We start from the raw sequence: 21652 nt of genomic DNA on the forward strand, positions 1-21652 counted from the left end.
TGAAAAAATAGCATCTTTAGCTAGGGGTTAGACTTTAAAAAAAAAACCTTAGCTTGTATTCCTTATTCATAGCCTCCTGACAAAGTGTGGGCTTGATTTGGACTTGTATTTGGCACTTTTGGGATTTCAGTCTCGAGAATGACTTATGGGCATTTTTGGTACCTTTTGGCTACCAAACACATATAGAGCCAATGGTGATGACTAGAATTTCACTTGATCCTTGGTTGCCCCTGCAGACATCTATCACGATATATGATTGAACTGTCATTTCTGCCCCTTTTGTTCTTGTCAGTACTGTTAGTCCCATTTTTTTGTTAGGCTTCATTAAGTCATATACAAGATAGAAGATTTACAGTATAAAGATATACTTCCTGTATATGGAGTTGTACTTGCATGTAGTGTCTGATACCAACATTAGACTTGAGTGATTTTGTTTAGTTGCATCACCAACTTCCTTTGTCCTTGTAGTCCACCCCGAAGTTTGATGACCATTCTCAATCATTTTTGGCCTCATACTGTTATCGAAGGTTGATCAACATTCTTTTCTTACCTCCAACATTATAGCCTCGTGCAGATGGCTTTTGAGGCATACCTTGTGAAGTTTTGTCATTTCTCTGTACTGTCTTCAATTTGTTCTTTCACCTGGATTATGGATTTTTTTCTCTTTAAAAAAAAAAAGAAAAATCTCAAAAAATTATTAAATAAAAACAAAAGTCAACTCAGAAAAAAGAAAAATCATTCAAAGAAAATTCTAAAAGCAAAATCATTCAATTTGTTCTTTCTCTTGGATTATGGATTTTTTTCTTTTAAAAAAAGGAAAATCTCAAAAAATTACTAAATAAAAAGAAAAGCCAACTCAACAAAAAGCAAAATCATTCAAAAAAAATTATAAACGCTATGTACATTGTACACATGTCCCTAGGGGCTCATAAATGGCTTTTGTCCGTGTACTCCTCTTGTAACGCTATTATGAGGGAATATACTCTGAATTTTGTCAAAACATTATCACAATCAAATGCAAAAATTCAATGTAGCTCACAAGACATTTCCCTCTAATATTTATAATATTAGGTCTGCATTTAGATTGCCACCCCCTCCTATTTAGAGTCCTCCTCGACGATAGGGTATCGCCAAGGGTACGTGCTGTGCTTGGGCAGTTAAAAAGTGTGCCTATGTAGGCCTTATAATGTAGCCCTATTATGCATACACAGTCAATGCATGGAAAAAAATTATGATGTGCAAGATGTGGGTATAAGCAATGTGCTTATTGGCATTTGCTGGCAAGGCTTCCTATTGTAATCAATGTGATGTTCTTTGAAGCTCCTGTGTCGTTTCCTTGATTGAAGGTTATAGATAGAGATTTTTTGAAGGCTTACTTGTCTGTTTGATGCTTCTTTGGACTCCATTTTAGCCTTTTCTTTTATTGTCGTATTTGGTATTGTCCCTCAACAGTGGGATTTGGCTTGAAGTGAGCTCTCTTCTAATTGTATCGTAACTGTAGGATAAATTGAAATAACTCAAGCGGTGGTGCAGGGACAATAGTTTTATTGGTTTTTTTGGACCCACTTAAGTGTGATTATTTGGTTGTCTTGTTGATGATGCTCATTTGGTAACCCATACTTTTCCCTGCTCCATTTTTGTTTGAAGAGACTTCTTTGGGATCCACCTTGTCTTTGTATGAGTTTGCATCAATCTTTGTTTTAGTCCTTGTACGCTTGATTGGGGACAAAATTCAGACTTTGGGAGTTGTGATACTTTAACTATTTTGGAATCCATATAAATTCCTAACCTCTTTGTGTTTGAATCAACTTCTTTGGAACCCAAATCTGAGTTGTGGAAGCTTGTAACTTTGTGATTTCCTAGCCGCTCTTGCATACTTTGATTGCTATCCTTTTGATTTTGGATCTTGTGATTTTTCATCAGAGATTTTCATCTTCTTGATCCATACCTATGTTTGGCTGAGATGGCTCTTTGGTATCTAGATTTGTTGAACTTTTTGGCTCTGACTTGTTGTTCTTTGGTTTTAGCCTTCTATGGTTGTTACAAATGCTGCTACTAAGACTAATGACATGAGTTTTTGGTAGGGGATGTCATAAGAATCATCATTGTTTCTACTATCCTCAACAAGGTTGCATTCCAGGACGTTTTCTTGGTGGTTTGGCTGGTTATGGAAAGTTTCTATCTATTTACTCTTGGATTGTTGTTTTTGGAATGAATTTTCTAGCCAATTGATTAGCGCGTTGTTAGCTTGTTGACATAGCCATCTTCTTCTTGGTTGATTCTTTTCTTTCTGTATAGGATCTTGTTGCAGTTGTGTCACCAGTGAGGATTTTGGAACCCACTTACGATGCACTTTATTCTTGTACTAGTGACATTGGTTCCTGGGTCTTTGATCTGGACAATCATAAAACTGTGCATTAGTTAAAGCGGCGTTCGTGTCACCTCCTGGGTTGTCTAGAATTCCATTGTGAACATCTTCTTAAAGCTCCAGGTATTCTACACAGTCATAGAACTTGTCTTTTGATTCGTGACAGTCCTTTGTTTGGTTTTCATCTTGAGAACTTGTTGATGCCTGGTTCTCTTTGTTTTGCTAGATCACACTCACTACAAAGTAGGGAACAACATCATAGCCATCTTTATCACAAAATTGTGTTGTTGGACCGTTTTGAATAGCGAACATTGAGAGTAGCCAAGATGTGTTCCTGTTCAAGTGGCTCTCAAGCTTCCTCATGAAAGGGTTTTGGGATATGATCCTTATCTTTGATGGCCCTTTCTAAAATACACTCCTCTCCCTTAAAGCTTCCGCATTACAAAGCTCCACACATCCACAACTCTTTAGGCTTACCCAACCATGCTGGAAGTTCTAATCTAGCTATTGTAGAGGAATCAAACTCTTCTAATGGGGTTCTTGTCCCATCCTTGTAACTATGGTCCTTCAAGTTTATCCTTGTTGTGGTTTCCATATGTCTGAAGTAGATATGTTCATAACCCCATTCTTGGACCCTTTTCAGTTGCCTCATAAATGGTCTTCCTAGAATAATATCATAGTTGTTCTTCTTACCAAAGTCAACAATGGCAAAAGTACGATCATACTCAATGCCACAAGAAGTAAAAACTACTTTTTCTAGCAGTCCTATGGGCCTTTTTGCGTGTCTATCTACAAGCTGCAGTTTCATCCTAGTAGCCCTCGCTGCTAGTTTTTTCCATTGGTTTCAGATCTCTTTTGTTGTGATGGTAACACCAGCTCCAGTGTAAGGATTGCCATGGTTTTTACACCTTGGAATTCCACAAGAAGAGTGGTGTCCCCATCTTCTGCCTCATAGTACTGTTTGATCTTGTTTAATGGCACTGGCCTAGTGTTTAACTGAGGTATTTCCAGCTCTTTATTCCCTTACTTGATTTGAGTCATTGGTTTTTTTACACCAAATTTCTCTAGGCATTTTCCCACAGTAGCCCACACGTTTGGTCGTTTTTAGAGCAACTCGGCTAACGTTATCATATAGGTGATTGGTGTTGACAAAATGTCTATAATCTCTGTGATGAGACTGCAATAACATCTGAGCTGGCCTTGTGCTCTCCTATATAGATGGTAGTGTTCTTAGCAAATGGGGTTGACTGTTTATAGACTAACAGATCCTTTGTCTCCCCAATATGATTCCAGTTCTAGATTCAATTGAGATCCAACCTCAAATTACTCTATTGGTGGAAGAGACACTCCCCTTCCATCACCCTTCTAGTTTAATCATCTGCTTAGCTCACTCGTTTCATTAGCCTCTCTAAGTTGTTTCCACAACTTGTCAAGACTATCTATTTCTTTACAACTCTTAGGTATAGCTATGTGAAATCCCTCAAAAGAGTTATCCGTGGTATTCAACACTATCCTTGGCTCTGATGTTGGGTTCTTGATCTTTGATATGTGCTCGTGATTGGAATCTAGCTCTTTTTGTTCTTGGTTTGGTGGGATTAGTGGTTTAGGTGGGACATGGATCACACCCTCAGGTTTTCCAACTGGTGGTTCTAGTAAAGCTTGGGCTATTTGAATCATTTTCTTGCACATTTCAAGCATGTTCTTTTCTAGTTCTGCATAGGGATATCTCATCCACCTCTGCTCTTGGGTTTGGTTGTTTTGAGCCGCACGAGTCATAGGCTTCAAGAGGGTGTCTAGTGGATCATTAGCCTTCTCGACCAATACCGATCCTCCCAAACTAGTACTTCTTGGTTTCTCCTCTGTTTGGATGGTTCTTCTGGAGGTTGAGACATTGCGTAAGCGAAGGTGCAACCCTTTCCTCATGTTTTCTTATCTTCTTTTTAGCTTGGGTAAGCTCATCAGCTAGGGATTATTGCTCTTGTTCCTTACGTGCTTTCATCCTAGCCTTCCTACCTTTCCAACTATTCCATTTGCTCTTGTTTTTTTATTAGGTGCATTGGTCCTTGGCTCACCCATATGTGGACTCATGTCAATTTTTGTTTTCTCTCTCTCTGGGTTCTCATCAGCTTCCTTGTAGCTTGAGCTCTTAACTGCTTGAACTGGTACGGAGTTTTTGTTTTCCGAGCTACTGGTGGGTAGTTGAACAATTCCTGAGACATTCGTTGTGATCTTTATGACTCCGTTTGGATTTTCTGGGCAGTTAGGATCAAGTGAATGACACCACAGTCGAGAAAATAGGTGTTCACTTGTGTGATTCCATTTGGGAACATTGTTTGACCAAGTGGTTTTCACGGATTTTGTGACAATCTGCCTCTTGTTGAGGAGCCTCTTCTTGCATTTCCTCTTGGTTGTAAATGGGCTCTAACCTAGCTTAGCCTCTATTCACAATGAATTGCAATGTCCTTTCATCCATCTCATACCTTCTTTGAAGATATTCTAGTTGCCGAAGCTAGGGTGCAATGACACTTCTAGGTTGTAAAAACAAATCAATTTTACCCCTTGAACTCTATTTTAGTTGTAAGCTATGGTAGCCTTAGTATATAAGGTACCTAGGTCAATTTTCGAAAGAAATTTTATCATAATCAAGTTTTAAGATGCCATCGACTGTGTGTGAGAGAGAAAGAGAGAGAGCGTGAGCTTCATCCTGGTTCTACTCCCCGCTCGTTCATCACATTGGAGATTCCATTGCACCATCGTGATAGGCTCGGAGAGAGCTACACATCAATGCCAACCATTGCACGTGAAACAGAGCACGCGTGCTCACACATCCACAAGCTATTTGCGGCCATAAGTATATCAAATAATGTATGTTTTTTGCATGCAAATAGTTCTTAGAATTGTGGCGACATAAGCTATGCAAAGGTACTCATAGATTTCAGTTTTGGGCCTCTGATTAAGATAAGAGACCTTCTCATAATTACAAGGCTTTTTGGAAAAATAATGATGAATATTTAAAATTTTAGGGCTCTTGAAGAAGGGGTCAACGTCTAGGAGGACGCCTGTCTTATTAAACTACCAACAATCGGCCCTTCCTGAAGGAGTAAGAGCGGAAGTGCGACGCGAGAGAGAGTGCGAGAAGAAGAGCACGACGATATGGTGAACTCTCTCTACTGTAATGTGTAGAGCATAGTGAGTTCTTACTAGGTTTTTACAAAAGAATATGTGTACATACCTGGCGGCCCGCCCACTTACCTGGGCGACCACATTGGGCTTTATACCCCAACAACCTCCCACTTAAAGTCTAATGTGGTACTTTAAGTGTGAGAGAAGCTACTATACAAGCTAATATACAAGAGATGTAGAGAAGTGATGTACTACCCTACACCTAACTGCTTGCGAAAATGCGCAAAGCTCTCTGAGGGAAGTCCTTTTGTAAGTAGATCAGCAGGATTTTCTGTGGTGTGAACTTTGACAAGCTGAAGTTGCTTATCCTCGAGCATTTCCCTGATGAAATGATACTTCACATCCACATGCTTTGTCTTTGAGTGATAAACTGGATTGCGAGCCAATTGTATAGCACTTTGACTATCACAATATAACACAGGCATCTCTTCTTTGATTCCCAAATCTGTTACTAGTCGATTAAGCCAAATTGATTCTTTGCATGCCTCTGATGCTGCAACATATTCAGCCTGTGTAGTAGACTGAGTAACACAATCTTGTAATCTAGAACGCCATGATACTGCTCCACCAGCCAATGTAAAGACATACCCTGACTTAGACCTTCGGTTGTCTAAGTCACCTGCATAATCTAAGTCTGTAAAACCCTTTACACTTAGCTCCTGACTCCCATAGCATATACGCATACTCTTTGTAGCTTTCAGGTATCTCAATATTCCTTTCACTGCCTCCCAATGTTTCTTGCCTGGGTTTGACATGTATCGACTTACTACTCCCACTGCAAATGCAATGTCTGGGCGAGTAGCAATCATTGCATACATCAAACTACCCACTGCAGAAGCATATGGAATCTTATCCATTTCAGCCTGTTCTTCCTCAGACACGGGACAATCTTGTTTGCTAAGTTTCACATATGGTGGCAATGGAACACTCAATGCCTTTCCCTTCTCCATATTGAAACGTTGCAAAACCTTGTCAATATACTCTGTTTGAGATAACCAAATCAACTTCTTTGATCTGTCTCTCTCAATGCGCATACCAAGTATATGACTTGCCTCACCCATGTCTTTCATGTCAAACGATTTTGCCATCTTTGACTTCAAAGCTGAAATTTCTTCCAAGTGCTTGCCAACAATCAACATGTCATCCACATACAAAATAAGGATCAGCCAACTACCATCCTTAGCCTTCTTTGTATATAGACAGTGATCGAACTCACTACGTTTGTAGCCTTGAGAAAGCATAAACTTGTGGAATTTATGGTACCATGCCCTCGGTGATTGTTTTAAGCCATAAAGACTCTTTAACAACTGGCATACCCAATCTTCCTTTCCTTTCTCAACAAACCCTTTTGGGCTGCTGCATGTAAATTTCCACATCTAAATCACCATGCAAGAACGCTGTCTTGACATCCATTTGGTGCAACACCAAATCTAATATGGCAACGAATGCAAGAAAGCATCTCAATGTAGTCATCTTGACCACCGGAGAGAAGACTTCATCAAAGTCAATGCCTTGTTCTTGCTTAAAGCCCTTGGCAACAAGTCTTGCTTTGTACTTTGGCTGACTATCATGAGCGGTGATCTTATACCTGTAAACCCATTTACAAGGTAGAGCCTTTTTGCCCTATGGTAATTTAACTAGCTTCCATGTCTTGTTTTTATGCAGAGCTGTCATCTCTGACTGCATGGCCAATTGCCAATTCCCGGAGTCCTTCATTTGCACTGCTTCCTTGTAACATGAAGGCTCATTGCAATCAGTCAACATGACATAGTTCATAGATGGAACAAACCTATCAGGAGGTCGCGTGACACGTCCATATCTACGCACAATAGGTGGCTCAGGCTCAACCACAACCTGTGGTTCCACTCTATCCTATCCTTGCTCCTCTTGAGCTCTGACATTTTGTCTTGCACGTGCAGGTCCATCTTCTTGGAAGACAACTCTTCTAATCTCCTCAACCCTCTCTGGTTTAGAATGATATTTGGATTCATTAAAGTGAACATCATTGCTGCGGACAACCTTTCTGGATTCGGGATCCCAAAGTCTGTACCCCATCTCACCAGAATTACCATAGCCTAGAAAGATGCACTTTCTACTCTTTGGCTCAAGTTTGTTCCTAAATTCCTTTGGAACGTGAGTATATGCCTCACAGCCAAAGACTCTGAGATGCTTGTATGAGGGCATTTTGCCTGACCATACCATCTCTGGCACTGAATCCTTCTGCAAAACCTTGCTAGGAGATCTATTTACAAGATGAACAGCTGTTGATACAGCTTCAGGCCAAAACCCATTAGGCAGCTGCGCATTAGACAACATACTTATGACCTTCTCTTGTATGGTCCTATTCATCCTCTCAGCAACACCATTTTGAGGAGGATTGTAAGGAGCAGCAAGTTCACGTTTTATACCTTTTGACTCACAAAAGTCCTGAAAGGCCTTTGAAACATACTCTCCACCATTGTCAGTGCGTAAGCATTTAAGCTTCTTGCCACTCTGATTCTCCACAAGTGTCACAAACGTTTTGAAAGCACTAAACGCTTCATCCTTGTGCTTGAGAAAGTAAACCCATACTTTCCTCGAGTAATCATCTATAAATGTCATAAAGTAAGAAGCTCCCCCTAGAGATAGGTTAGGCATAGGTCCACAAAAATCACTATGAACAAGTGCCAACTGTGTATCTCTTCTACTGCTTCTATGCTTATGTGGCTGCTGTGTTTGCTTACCATACAGACAATGTTCACAGAATTCAAAATCATTAAATGAAAAGCCAGGAAAATAACCAGAACGAGACAAGATTTCCATTCCCTTCTTGGACATATGTCCTAACCGGCTATGCCACAAAGAAACGTTCGGCTGCTCGGTTACATTGATTACATTTTTAGAGACATTTGATACATAAATCATGTAAAGTCCTCCAGAATTTACTCCATGTGCTACTGTCATAGAACCCTTGGATATCTTCCACATGTTCTGTCCAAAAGTGGTGACGTAGCCAGCATCATCAAGTAAACCTGTGCTAATCAATCTCTTTGTAATTGCGGGAACATGTCTCACATTCTTCAGTGTGAAAGAAGAGCCATTCTGAAACTTCAATTGAACATCTCCAACACCTAAGATCTCACATGTCTGCCCATTGCCTAGCCGAACATGATCTTTAGTGGTCACATAAGAGGTAAACCACTCCTTGTTTGAAGACACATGAAGTGATGCCCCTGAGTCTATAATCCAGTCACTCAGTGCATTTCCATCAGATGCTGTAAGAAGAGCTGAGTCCATTGTATTCTTCAAGAAGTAGATGTCTCCTGACACTAGACTACTATCCTCTGCAACAGTGTTTGTCGCATTTATTTCTTGAATCTTCATTGAGGACTTGTTCTTCTCACCATGGTCTTCAGCTTTCTCTTTGCCTTTTTCTGCTTTTCATTCTCTGCAGTCTCTTTTCATGTGACCCTTCTTGCCACAATGGTAGCATTCTATGTCACTCTTGCCTTTAGCACTGCGGGACTTGCTACGAGACTGATTCCTCTTTCCACCTTTGTACTTTTCTTTGGTCCTTCCCCTGACAACTAAGGCTGTTCCTTTGCCTTTGTCCATTGTCTTTCTATTGGTTTCTTCAATAAGGAGACTTCCTTCTACACCTGTTATGTTCAAACCATCTGGAGGTGCAGAATTACTCAAAGCTGTGCGAAAAGTGTCCCAACTTTCCGGCAATGTGATCAACAGGAACATAGCTCTAACAGGTTCATCAAACTTGACACCTTGAGCTGACAACTGACTATAGATTGTGTTGAATTCATTCAGATGATTGGACATAGGTGTCCCTTCTTTCATCTTCAAGTCAACAAGCTTCTTAAGCCAGTATACCTGTGAAGCTGCACTCTGCTTCTCATAAAGATCACTCAGCTTTAACCATGCTTGATAAGCCGACATCTCGTCTGCTACATTGAAGTAAACTCTTTCTGCCAAAGTCCGCATAATGGTAGAAAGTGCCAATTCATCCATTTCGCTCCATTCATCTTCGTCCATATCTTCTGGTTTTATCCCCTTGAGCTTTATAGGTTTTATCTGCTTCTTTTGTACCAACACGTGCCAAATCTGCTGCTTCCACAATGGGAAATTGGTTCCATCGAGCTTCTTGATATTGTAAAGAGCAGTGTCCTGTGATCCAGCCATAGCTACGCTTCACAATGGTTTACTTTCCTGGGAAAAATTCGGCAGAGTTTCCCCTGTAAACTGACCTCTGAACCAATATCAACCTGTCAAATGAACCAAGAAAGCTTCAGATTCTGCATAAATTTCGGTAGAGTCTCCTTTGTAAAATGGCTCTGGTGTACTCAAAAACAGACCAAAAAACAGCTCAAAAAACACTGTCTCTTTGACACTGTAAGCTGTGGGTAAACTTGTCCTGCACCTGTACTGTCTCTGACTGTCCTGTAAGCATAGACTGCGACAATGCCTCAACAGCAGTAAAGCAAAGATGCAATCCCAACTGTCTAACTCACAGTCAATACATCCTAGCTGCCTATCTAAGGGTGCTCGAGGGATCGCTCCAAGACCTGTATCACCGAAAGGATCTCAACATTCGAGAATCCCCCAGCTTAATAAAACCTCACTCGACCCTCAACAAAGGCTGCAGTAAATCTGACAGTACATAGACTTCCCACAAAGTCATACATCCACAAATTTCCCACTATATGCTGTAATCGCTACGGCGGTTGTTTGCTGCGTGACTCACAGCCAGCAAACCCTCAACAAACATACATCATCTCTGACAATACATCCCATGTGGAAGTACCTGCAATGTCAGGATGAAATCTGGAATATCAAGCAGCAAACACAAGCTACCTGATGAACTAGTGGATGTCGCCTACAGTCTGTGTGTAGATGCGCCCGTGTTGTATGTGACACGCCTCCAAGAACTGTGAGCCGTCCTTCGATGTGTAGACAGCCACAAATCAACACTCTGGGAGTGTCGATATCCTCAGCACGTGCAGTCGTAGGCCGAAAACCCCAAATTTGCAGAGTCAGATCTGCACCCGCCGAGACCACGTAGTCGAAAATGGCCTGCGCAGACCTTTGTCGAAGCCGAATGGTGGCCGAGATGACCTCAGAATGAAATTCTGACAACACCGTGCCCTTCGGGCTCGCCCATAGGATTTGGGGCCGTGTCTTCGCATATCGAATTTCACTCCAATTTGAGTTGGTGAATCTAGCCTCCTGCAGTGCTGCCCCGACCCTCGATCTGAGCTCAAATACCAGTTGAAGGAGCAAGAGCGGAAGTGCGACGCGAGAGAGAGTGCGAGAAGAAGAGCACGATGATATGGTGAACTCTCTCTACTGTAATGTGTAGAGCATAGTGAGTTTTTATTAGGTTTTTACAAAAGAATATGTGTACATACCTGGTGGCCCGCCCACTTACCTGGGCAACCACATTGGGCTTTATACCCCAACACTTCCTAGTCTTTGCATGACCTCATGAAAACTTTGTCTTGGTATGCATCTTGGTCTTTAGCTGATCGTGTCTTGTCCGCGGCTTGGCATCTGTTGGTTGATACTTTGATTTATAGCCTTTAATAGTTGAATGTTTTCTTTTCTAGAGTCTTTGTTAAATGTTTAAACTTTTCCACCCTTGCCTCGACCTCTGCTTGGACAACCAATCCTTTGAAGGGATTATTCATCAGCGTGCTCTAGTAGGCAATGTGTCAGGCTGGTAGATCTTTGGTCATTGGGTTGAAGATAATAGAATCAATTTCAAAAAACTTAGTCATGAACACCTCCTCAAACGTTTGCAGGTACTGGGATGGCAAAAACATGACACAAGCATACATCCCCTTGATAACAGTGCATCTCAAAATCTTTGCCTCCAGATTCCAACATAAACCACTAGTGCCCTTCAACAACACTTGTCAAGGGTGTTCTTCTGCTTAAATGTCTTCAAACATTGCGATGCAGGTGATGAGCGTTCATGCAATCTTTCAAAGAGACAGAAGTTGTTGGATGGCTTGGATAGGACATGAAAGTTTATTACCATCGACTTTTTGTTTTTCCATTTTTAGAAGCTACCCATGATTTCTTTCTATTGATGGGACAAAAAATAGGGTCGATCCTGAGATGCTGTGGTGAATTTCTATAGAAAGTGTCATCTTGTGGCCGCTTCTCGAACCACTTCTTTCAGAAAAAGGGTTGATTTTCTAGAATGGCCAAAACCTGGTCCATTGTCACTGTGCAGAGCCAAAATCCCATTTTCATGTCAAAATCACACCCTAGATAATAATCACAACAATTATGTTTCTTTAAAACTTTTATCCAAAAGTGATTGTGAAAGTTTCATTATGTCTTGTGGGTTTTATTCATAATCTTTAAGCATCACATTTACATTTGGCGATTCCATGCTCAAAGAATGACTTAAAAGAATATCACTCTATGAAATGTACTAGCATCTACTCATAACAAGAGAACCACAAAGCAGAAGTTATAGGAGCTTCCTCCCTACCAATTAGAAGAGGATTTGATCTGAGTAGCCAAGAAAACCTATGCGGGAGAAGCACAGCTGGAAGAGCACCATGTGACAATCTTCCATGGGAGATTCAGGAGTGCTGATAACCAAGCAGTTGAATTACAACTTCTACCTATAGAGATCTACAACGTGGCAAAAGCACCAAAGATCACCGTAGAGACAAACCGCAAATCGGGATCCCCATACTATGAGTGGAGCCATGCATAGTGGATCTACAAAGGTCATACAAACCTCTAAGTACCATTCAAGAAGATAGCACAACTCGCATCACAGATTTTACACAACAAGCCACACAAATAAACATCACCGAAAAGATAGTGGGAGAGGTTCCAAAGCTACTCGCATTGTAGGTATCTCCGTTAGATTAAAAGAAAATAAGAGAGCATGTGTGTCCACCAAGAACACCACGACCACCACTTTTGCGGATATGATACACAAGCCAATTGGTACAAGATTATATCATCAACACTTTCTCTTCTCAGTAAAACGGCCACCAAGGTACACCATGCCAAACCATTGTAAAGAATGAGGATGCAAGAGAGCTACACAAGACAAGCACAAAGCACACAGAGATGGAAAGCTTCTTCTTCTTCTTCACAGAAAAGAGAGTACAAAATGACTAAGTGCTAAAGCTGAAAAGTAGCACATATGTACATGCGGTCACTAAGTGTGAACTCGCTAGAAGCGTACTAGGCTGGCACTATAAGTGTAGTCCAGCTGTAGAATCACTGGTAGAGATCCTCCGTGTCGGTCACCTAACGCACTAGTGAGTAAATGCCGTAAGCGGCCAAGACCCGTAGTGGATGCCAGCTCAAGGTGTAGAGCTCGACATCTCAATACTCCCCCTTGAGATCTGCATGTCGCAGAGTCCAAACATAGTCCGGAAACGTTGAAGCTTCTCAGCTCCGAGGGCCTTGGTAAAGATATCCGCTATCTGCTCCTCTGTGCTGACGTAGACCAAGTCGATGTCGCCCGCCAACACTCGCTCTCGAACGTAGTGGTAATGGACCTCTGTGTGTTTGGTCCTGGCATGGAACACTGGGTTCCTAGCCAACTGCATGTTGCTGAGGTTGTCACAATGGATGAAAATCTGCTGGTCCACCTGCACTCCCAAGTCCTCAAGTAATGTGCGTAGCCAAGCTACCTCGCACGCCGCAACTGCTGCACCTCTGTACTTGGCCTCTGTGCTCGATAAAGCAACCGTAGGCTGCTTTTTGCTGCTCCAAGTAACAACAGCACTCCCAAAAGAGAACATGAAGCCACTCGTAGATCTCCTATCAACAATGCTACCTGCCCAATCTGCATCTGTATACCCATACAATGCTAATGGTGCATCTGCTGCATAGAACAATGCGTAGTCAAGAGTACCTTGCACATACCTAAGTGTGTGTCGTACTCCATCCAAATGTGGCTTCCTCGGAAGCTGCATGAACTAACTCTCCAAGCCTACTGTGTAGCTCAAGTCTGGCCTCGTGATAGTCAAGTAGATTAGACTACCCACAATCTTCCTGTACATGTTGACATCCTCAACAACATCACCCTTCTCTGCACTCAGCTTTGCATTCACATCCAAGGGAATAGAAATTGGCTTACAATCAGCCATACCATACTTTGACAACATGTCCAAAGCATACTGTCTCTGTGATAGCCATACACCCTCTAGAGTCTTGATCACCTCAATGACAAGAAAGTAGCGCAACTCGCCTAAATCTTTCATTTCAAGCTCCTGTTTGATAAGACCCTTCACATGGTCAATCTCCATAGCATTGTCACCAACAATAATAAGGTCATCTACATATATGGTAATGACCACAATCCCCACATCACTCTCACGTACATAGAGTGAATGATCAGCATGAGCTCTCCTAAAACCAATACTGACAAGATACTTGGCAATCCTGTCATACCATGCTCTAGAGCCCTGCTTCAAACCATGCAAAGCTTTGAGAAGTCTGCATACATAATCTGGGTAACCTGGATCGACATAACCAGGTGGCTGATACATATACACTTCCTCTTGCAACTCACCATTCAAGAAGGCATTCTTTACATCCATTTGATGCATAATCCATCCTCTAGATGCAGCCACTGTTATGACAGCTCTCATAGTCATCATCTTTGCCACTGGAGCAAAGGTCTCCTCATAGTCTATGCCATACGTCTGTGCATAACCCTTTGCGACCAGCCTTGCCTTGTGACACTCAATGTTACCATCAGCCTTATGCTTGGTTTTATACACCCATTTACAACCAATAGCTTTCTTGCCACTTGGCAATGGCACCAACTCCCATGTGTCGTTTGCTTCCAATGCAGCCATCTCTTCATTCATTGCATCATCCCAATGCACATTTCCAACTGCATCCTCAAAACATGTGGGCTCCACATCCTGTATCACCTTAGCCATGTAGGCTTGGTGATGCGCTAGATACCCATCATAAGTCAATTTCTGAACTGGATTTCTGACTCTATTAGATCTACGCGGTCCTGGGTCACTCCTTTGCCCTCTAGCATCTTCTTGTACTTTCCTTACACCAGGTGTCCTGACAGCCGGAATTCCAAATTTCTCATCAAGACTTTGTTCAGAACCATCTGAATCCATGTCTACATGTGAAAAACCTGATGATGCATCAGCCATAAAGGTAGGTTCATCAACCTTTTCCTTTCCTTTTCGTGATACATTCCCTGTACCTGTTGGTGGAGTAACCTGCGTACGTAGTCTATCCCATGGTTTCTCAACAGAGCCATGAGAAGAGGACTCTTGTGGTCCACTCAAAACCTGTGACTGTGGCCTCACATTTTGTACGACCACATCATCTTTTACATCAGCCCCAATAGTGCCATGTGCATTACTGTACCAGCTGCTCATCTCATCAAAGACTACATCTCTGCTCACTCGTAATTCTCGTGTAGTAGGATTGTAGCACCTGTACCCCTTTTGTTCAAGGGAATATCCCACAAGAATACATTTCTCTGCTTTAGGATCCAGTTTCCTACGCAACTCATCTGGTACATGCACGTAAGCTATGCATCCAAACACTTTCAAGTGTGCCAAATCAGGCTTTGTACCTGTAAACTTTTCCTCAGGCGTTACATCATGCACCGCAGCTGTAGGTGTCCTGTTCATAATGTACACAGCTGTATTTACAGCTTCAGCCCAAAAATGATGAGGCATGTGCTTCTCATTCATCAATGCACGTGCAACCTCTGCAATGTGCCTGTTTTTCCTTTCTACGACCCCATTCTGTTGTGGAGTATATCTGCATGTAAACTGTCTGCGTATACCATGCATTCGCAGAAAATCTGAAAAATCATTGGAGAAGTACTCTCCCCCTCCATCTGACCTCAATGTCTTGATTTGCATATCTGTCTCCTTCTCAATCATGACTTTGAAGTCTTGAAAGTGACCAAACACTTCACTTTTGTTACGCATGAAGTAGACCCATACTTTCCTTGTATGGTCATCAATGAAAGAGACATAATACCTGTAGCCATGTATACTTGCAGTATCGGTTGGACCCCAAACATCTGTGTGCACCACCTCAAGTGGCTTTTTACATACATTGCGCTCATGTGGAAATGAACCCTTTGACTGTTTTCCAAACTGGCATGCTGCACACACTTTATGCATACCATTCACCTTGAATTTGGGCAAACCTTTTACAATCTGTTTTGATTGCATGCTGCGCAATCTCTGCTCATTGACATGGCCAATGCGTTTGTGCCAAATGTCAACATCAGCCACAACACCTGTGACCTGTGCAAATAATGCAACTTTTACCTCAGTCATGTCTACATTCAGCGTAAACATTCTGCCCACACATTTGCCCTCTGTGATGAGCTTACAGCCATTCTGGAAATCTTCTACATAACAACCATTCGGATTGAAGCGAACCTGCAAACCCTGCTCAACCATTTGTCCAATAGAAACAAGATTCTTTGTAATGTTTGGGACATGAAGGACATCTGCTAAGTACTTTGATTTCCCACTCTTCGTATTTAGAGGTATGTCCCCTACATGAGCAATGGGGTGAGCTGTGTCATCTCCTGTCTGCACATAGCCTGACACATCTGGTTTGCGCATATCTCCAAACCACTCTCCATGAGACGTCATGTGATTAGAGGCACCTGAATCCACATACCAAACATCATCTTGGGTGGAATTCTCTGCAGTCATTGTATTCATTACATGCTGCATAACAAACATGCTCTCGTTTTTGCTGTCATCTGCATCTCTGCTAGTAGATGCATAGTTGCCCTGTTCTCTCTTTCCACTTGCTTTTCCCTTTGGACAGTCACATGACATGTGACCTCTTTCACCACAAGTCCAACATTCTCTGCTATCTGGAGTATGTTGCTGCCTGCTTGATCCTGCACCACGACCTCTTTGACTCCCCCTGCCTTGAGACTGGTTTCCCCTGCCACCTGTATTGTTTTGATTTGATTGACCTTCCAGAAATTGGCCCTTGCAACCCCTTGGGCCTCGACCACGACCTCTACCTCTATCTCTGTTGGAGTTAGAATAGAAGGCCTGTTCAGAATTATTTCTGCCATGAGAAGAAGATGTGTCAAGGTTCTTCTCCTCAAGAATAAGCATAGAAATCAAATCTTGGAACACGGGGATGTCGTCTCTTGTATTCATGGAAGACCTAAAATGTACATACTCATCTCCTAGACCATCCAAGCATGCACGGACAATGTCATCGTCTTCCACTGAGACTTTAATAGATCCAAGAGCCTCAATGATACTCTTGATCTTCAAGGCATAATCATTGATTGAGAGGTTGTTCCTCTTAACTTGATTTAGCTCCGACTTTAGTTGAAGCTTCCTGGCCTTGGTGTTCACCTCGAACACTCTGCCTAAGTTTTTCCATGCAATGGCGGGGGTTTCAGCATCCTGTAGATAGCCCATCATGCCATCTGTGATGCTCATAGAAAGCCAATACATCACTTTGCTCTGGCCTTGTTGCCAGTCCCTCAAAGCTTTCCTTTGTTTTGCTGTAGCATTTGCCTCGGGAATCTCTGGTTCCTTTTCATTGTCTCCTTCTACATAGTCCCAATAACCTTTTCCTTTTAGGAAATTTGTTATTCTGAACTTCCATGCAGGGTAGTTATTTTTCTCAAGCTTCTCAGTAACAATCTGACTGAAACCGTCAGACATCTTGAAGCACTAAGACAATATAGCTGCAATCTGCAAAACCCTGCAAATCTGTTGAACCTGCTATCGTGGTACCTGTAACGCTTTCTACACTCAACGAGTGTCCACAATCAAGCGTACATACAACCACTGTACTTGTACAGTAAATCTATGTATACTGCACTTTGGAGACCTGTTCAGAAACTTGTGCGAAAAACCCCTAAATTTTTTTTCACTGCGTGAGGCGCCTTCGGCATCTGGTCGTGGATTGCGAACGAAGGGATTGTGATGCTATTGCTCTCTTAGCCTCTCTTGCCTGCACCAGGCTCTGATACCATGTAAAGAATGAGGATGCAAGAGAGCTACACAAGACAAGCACAAAGCACACAGAGATGGAAAGCTTCCTCTTCTTCTTCACAGAAAAGAGAGTACAAAATGACTAAGTGCTAAAGCTGAAAAGTAGCACATATGTACATGCGGTCACTAAGTGTGAACTCTCTAGAAGCGTACTAGGCTGGCACTATAAGTGTAGTCCAGCTGTAGAATCACTGGCAGAGATCCTCCGTGTCGGTCACCTAACGCGCCAGTGAGTAAATGCCATAAGCGGCCAAGACCCGTAGTGGATGCCAGCTCAAGGTGTAGAGCTCGACATCTCAACAACCATGTCGTGGCATCTGCTTTTAGAATCACACTAGGACAAATTTACCCATGCGGATTGAGCATGCCTCCTATGTGCTTAATACCTTAAAGAGTACCCAGAAGAGCAGTGGAGTCTCTTACCTCAGAGGCCCTAAAGTTCTGACAAGAATTGCATACCATGTTATGGGCATGGCAGAGAATCTTCCACCTGCACTCTACCAGAATGCATGGCTCATAATTGGAGTCAGGAATGAAGAGGAAGAGGAGGAAGGGGCCATCTCGTTGCCTATTGGGATTATCCGAAGGATAATAACATTGGCTTTTAAAGATTCTGTAGAAAATTATTCAATAAAAAGAAAAAGATGTTGTAAATAAATTAAACTTACATATCATGCTTTGATAGCATGTTAGAATATTAGAGACACATGAGATGTACCTAGATGGAAATAATAAAGACTATCAATGAAAATAAGTATAAATTAGATGCTACTCAGTGCGATAGGCATAACACAATGAGAGTAAATTCAAGGGTATTTATGAAAGAGGTAGCCATAGATGATAGGCTAGGCTAAATTTGGTAGACCAAGAAAATTGGGATAGCCTTACCTAGGAAGTAACAGAGGTAATGGCTATATGATAATCCATGCATGTTACAAATTCATCTTTGTTATTGCTATTGAGAAAAGATTTTGTTAAGACTTGCCTAATGACGATGAAAATTGTAGATAAACATAGCAATGGTTGGAGAAGGTCTTGCAGTACCAAGTAGTGCTTACAATGTGAGATAGAAGCTCTAGAAGCTACACAATGCTATGTATTTTGGATTGCTTTCAAAACCACCACAAGCCGCTACTCCATGGCGAGTCCAGCTAGAGACAAGTACACTAGAGGGTAGAAACATTTCTCTTTCATCTCTCTTCAAACTCCAATGGTCAAAAGACCCTTATGTAATCTTTAGAATTGGTACTTATATCTAGGGCAAAAGACTCACTAAGGTGATAGAGGCTCAAAACTCACATCATGGACACATCTTGTGTTACATGTGACATAAGTACACCTTGGCAATAGCAAAGAGAATTTCACATCTAGAAGTAATGTTACTAAATACAAAAATGGGCTTTCCCTCAATGAAAATAAGTGGCATTAAAATTTGTAGCTAGTTGGTGGAGGCTTTTGTTGGCAACTGCCAACACCCTCTCTCTACCTCCAATTAATAATTGTCTTCGAAAATAAGTAATAGCATTAATCTACAAAAATGATATTGAAATGAAAAAAGCTTCACAATGTAGGCGACATTAAGTTAAACAAATAAAACTTTATGGAGAACCTAAAAAGGGATTTTCACTTAGTCAAAGAAATAATATTGAGAGAGAGAGAGAGAGAGATATTTCAAAATTATGAGTGATTTATAAGTAATTTTTGTTTAGGGAGTCATTTTTCAAAGTTCATTTTTTAAAATTATGTCATTTTCTAAGGCAAGTCATTTTTAAAAATTCATTTTTCAAAATTATGAGTCATTTTCTAAGACAAAGCTACTTATAACTTTTGAAAATTGTTTCTCTCTCTCTCTCTCTCTCTCTCTCTCTCTCTCTCTCTCTCAAAGAGATGCTCCATCTCATATTTTATATAATAGTTTATACGATGTGAAGATGTTACATGTTTTGCATAATCCTTTTGTATGAAGGATTATGGTAGTGAGCATAAGCTATGAGGTCCTCTGTGATCGTGGATCTGATGAGCTCCTATGGGAATGAGCATCTGTAGGCAACCTGATTGTCGAACACAACATCATTTCTTGTTTGCCAATCATCCATACTCTAAGGGATGTTATATGAAAACTCATAGCATCATCTGTTGTTTTAACAAGTCCAAAGAGCATTGTAAATTTCCTGAGCTTTATTTGCCAATGGCACATCCACAAACTAAATAAACATTAATTCCACCACTTATCCACATACTTACAATTCCAAAACACGTGTTCAAATGTTTAGGACTTATTACACCTGGGAAAAAGGACCTTGGACATATTCTTCTTAAGTAGCTCTCTCTCTCTCTCTCTCTCTCTCTCTCTCAAAAACGATGTTGAATTACAACCATACCAACGGCTATACTAGACTCAACTACACTTGTCAAGATCTCTATGCATAAATGCATGTCACAGTATTTTCTCTTATGATCACAAACCGTGTCAAACTATTGGGTTTGCTTAGGCTATGGCTTGAAATCAGGCAACCACAAGTGATTTGCACAATAATATTACCAAGCTATGAAATATGGTTGATAGAATTGTGCATCATGCTAAGGATAAATTATCGCATCACATGTGTATGATTACCACTTTACGAGTAGGCCTAAAGGCCTACTCATTGCATGCTCCATCGAATCAAAGAGCTCCACCATTCTTGCATGTAAAGAGGCTTTGCTTTCTACCCTAGACACGCATACCTACAAAAGGAAAGGTAGGGTCTCTTTTTCTCTCTCTCTCTCTCTCTCTCTCTCTCTCTCTCTCTCTCTCTCTCTCTCTGTGTGTGTGTGTGTGTGTCGGGCCACGCCAGTTTGTGATTGCACCAAAGGGTTGCCACGTGGACAGGCAAACTAAGCTTTTTTAGCATCACAAGAGGACCGCACAAAAAGGGCGTTTCAAGTGACCGGCACCGCAAGCGTGTGAGGCTCCTCTTCTCCAGGGAACAAAACAAGCGTCACTACGCGTTCCGATGATCGGTCCGGGTTCGAATTTGGCGGCAGCTGCTGGCCAGGAGCAGCAGCAGAGCCGTTCTCGTCCTGATCAAGAGGAGATCGCGCTTCCATCTTCATCATGGCGAGCACAGCGCAGCAGAAGAGAGCGATGGCGAGCACAGCCGCGGCAGCAAGAAGAAAGCTGAGCAGATATGGCGGGTGATAGAGGACATGGGAGCAGCCCTGCACCAGCTCCTCGCTCCCACACGCGGCGACTCCTGGGCCGGGAGCCGCAAGTGCGGGATAGCGTGCCGCCATCTCCGCTTCATTACCTGCACGCTTCCTCGTTATTAGGCCACAGCTTCATTAACAAACAGCCCACGTTGTGACTTGGAGTTCACGTTTTGCGCATCCTTCTTTCTCAATGTTCTTCACAATCGGCCCTTGCCCTTCTTCACCTTTTTAAGTGCCACGCGGTCCCGAACCATGGGATCAATGGCTCTTGTGCAAAATCAAAAGCGCGCGCAAATTTCGATCATCGATGGATAAAAACTAAACTCGGGATCTCGAATTTAATTTTTATGATGGAATCCACAAAAATTAAAATCGGGATCTCGAGTTTAGTTTTTATGTCGAGATCCCGAACTTACCTTCAAATAAATGTAAAATCACATTTATTTCAACGAGGCGCACGCGGACATATTGATCAAGGCATGTGCCCCTCAAGCTGATAGCGAAGGTTCAAAACTTGGTTGGGGAAGCGAGGCGTCCCGAGATTAGATCTCAGCAGATCCACATGGCTGATCTCCGAGATTAGGTTTTCGAAATCTAAACTCGGGATCCCGAGTTTAGATTTAATCGATCAATGATCCAAATCGATCGCCATCCCGCCTTTCAATTGGGACCATTGATCCCATGCTTTGAGACCCCGTGGCACTTAAAGGGGAGGCTCAGCCTTTGCTGGATGCGACTCCATCATGTGGGTATCCAGGCAATTCAGGGGTCTGTAGGATGCCTTAAGAGGATTCAACACCCAATTAGTGGCATAGAGACTCTCTATTGTGTCAAACTTTTTGTTTTGTTTTCGGAGTTGGGTAGGGTACGCCCGACAGCTCCCCTCATACACCAAAAAGTT

General features: G+C 42.0%; 1 protein-coding gene across 1 annotated transcript; it reads right to left on the reverse strand.

Annotated features, from left to right (window-relative positions):
- Window positions 1-19910: 19910 nt before the first annotated feature.
- LOC147462118 (uncharacterized) lies at window positions 19911-20861 on the reverse strand. Its single transcript, XM_086502663.1, has one exon. It carries the CDS (start codon window positions 20833-20835, stop codon window positions 20482-20484), a length of 354 nt encoding a protein of 117 aa, XP_086358789.1. The 5' UTR covers window positions 20836-20861; the 3' UTR covers window positions 19911-20481.
- Between the last annotated feature and the right edge of the window lie 791 nt (window positions 20862-21652).

Source organism: Adiantum capillus-veneris, chromosome 3 (genome assembly GCF_014529385.1).
Source record: "Adiantum capillus-veneris isolate H3 chromosome 3, ASM1452938v2, whole genome shotgun sequence".
Taxonomy (NCBI): Eukaryota; Viridiplantae; Streptophyta; class Polypodiopsida; order Polypodiales; family Pteridaceae; genus Adiantum; species Adiantum capillus-veneris.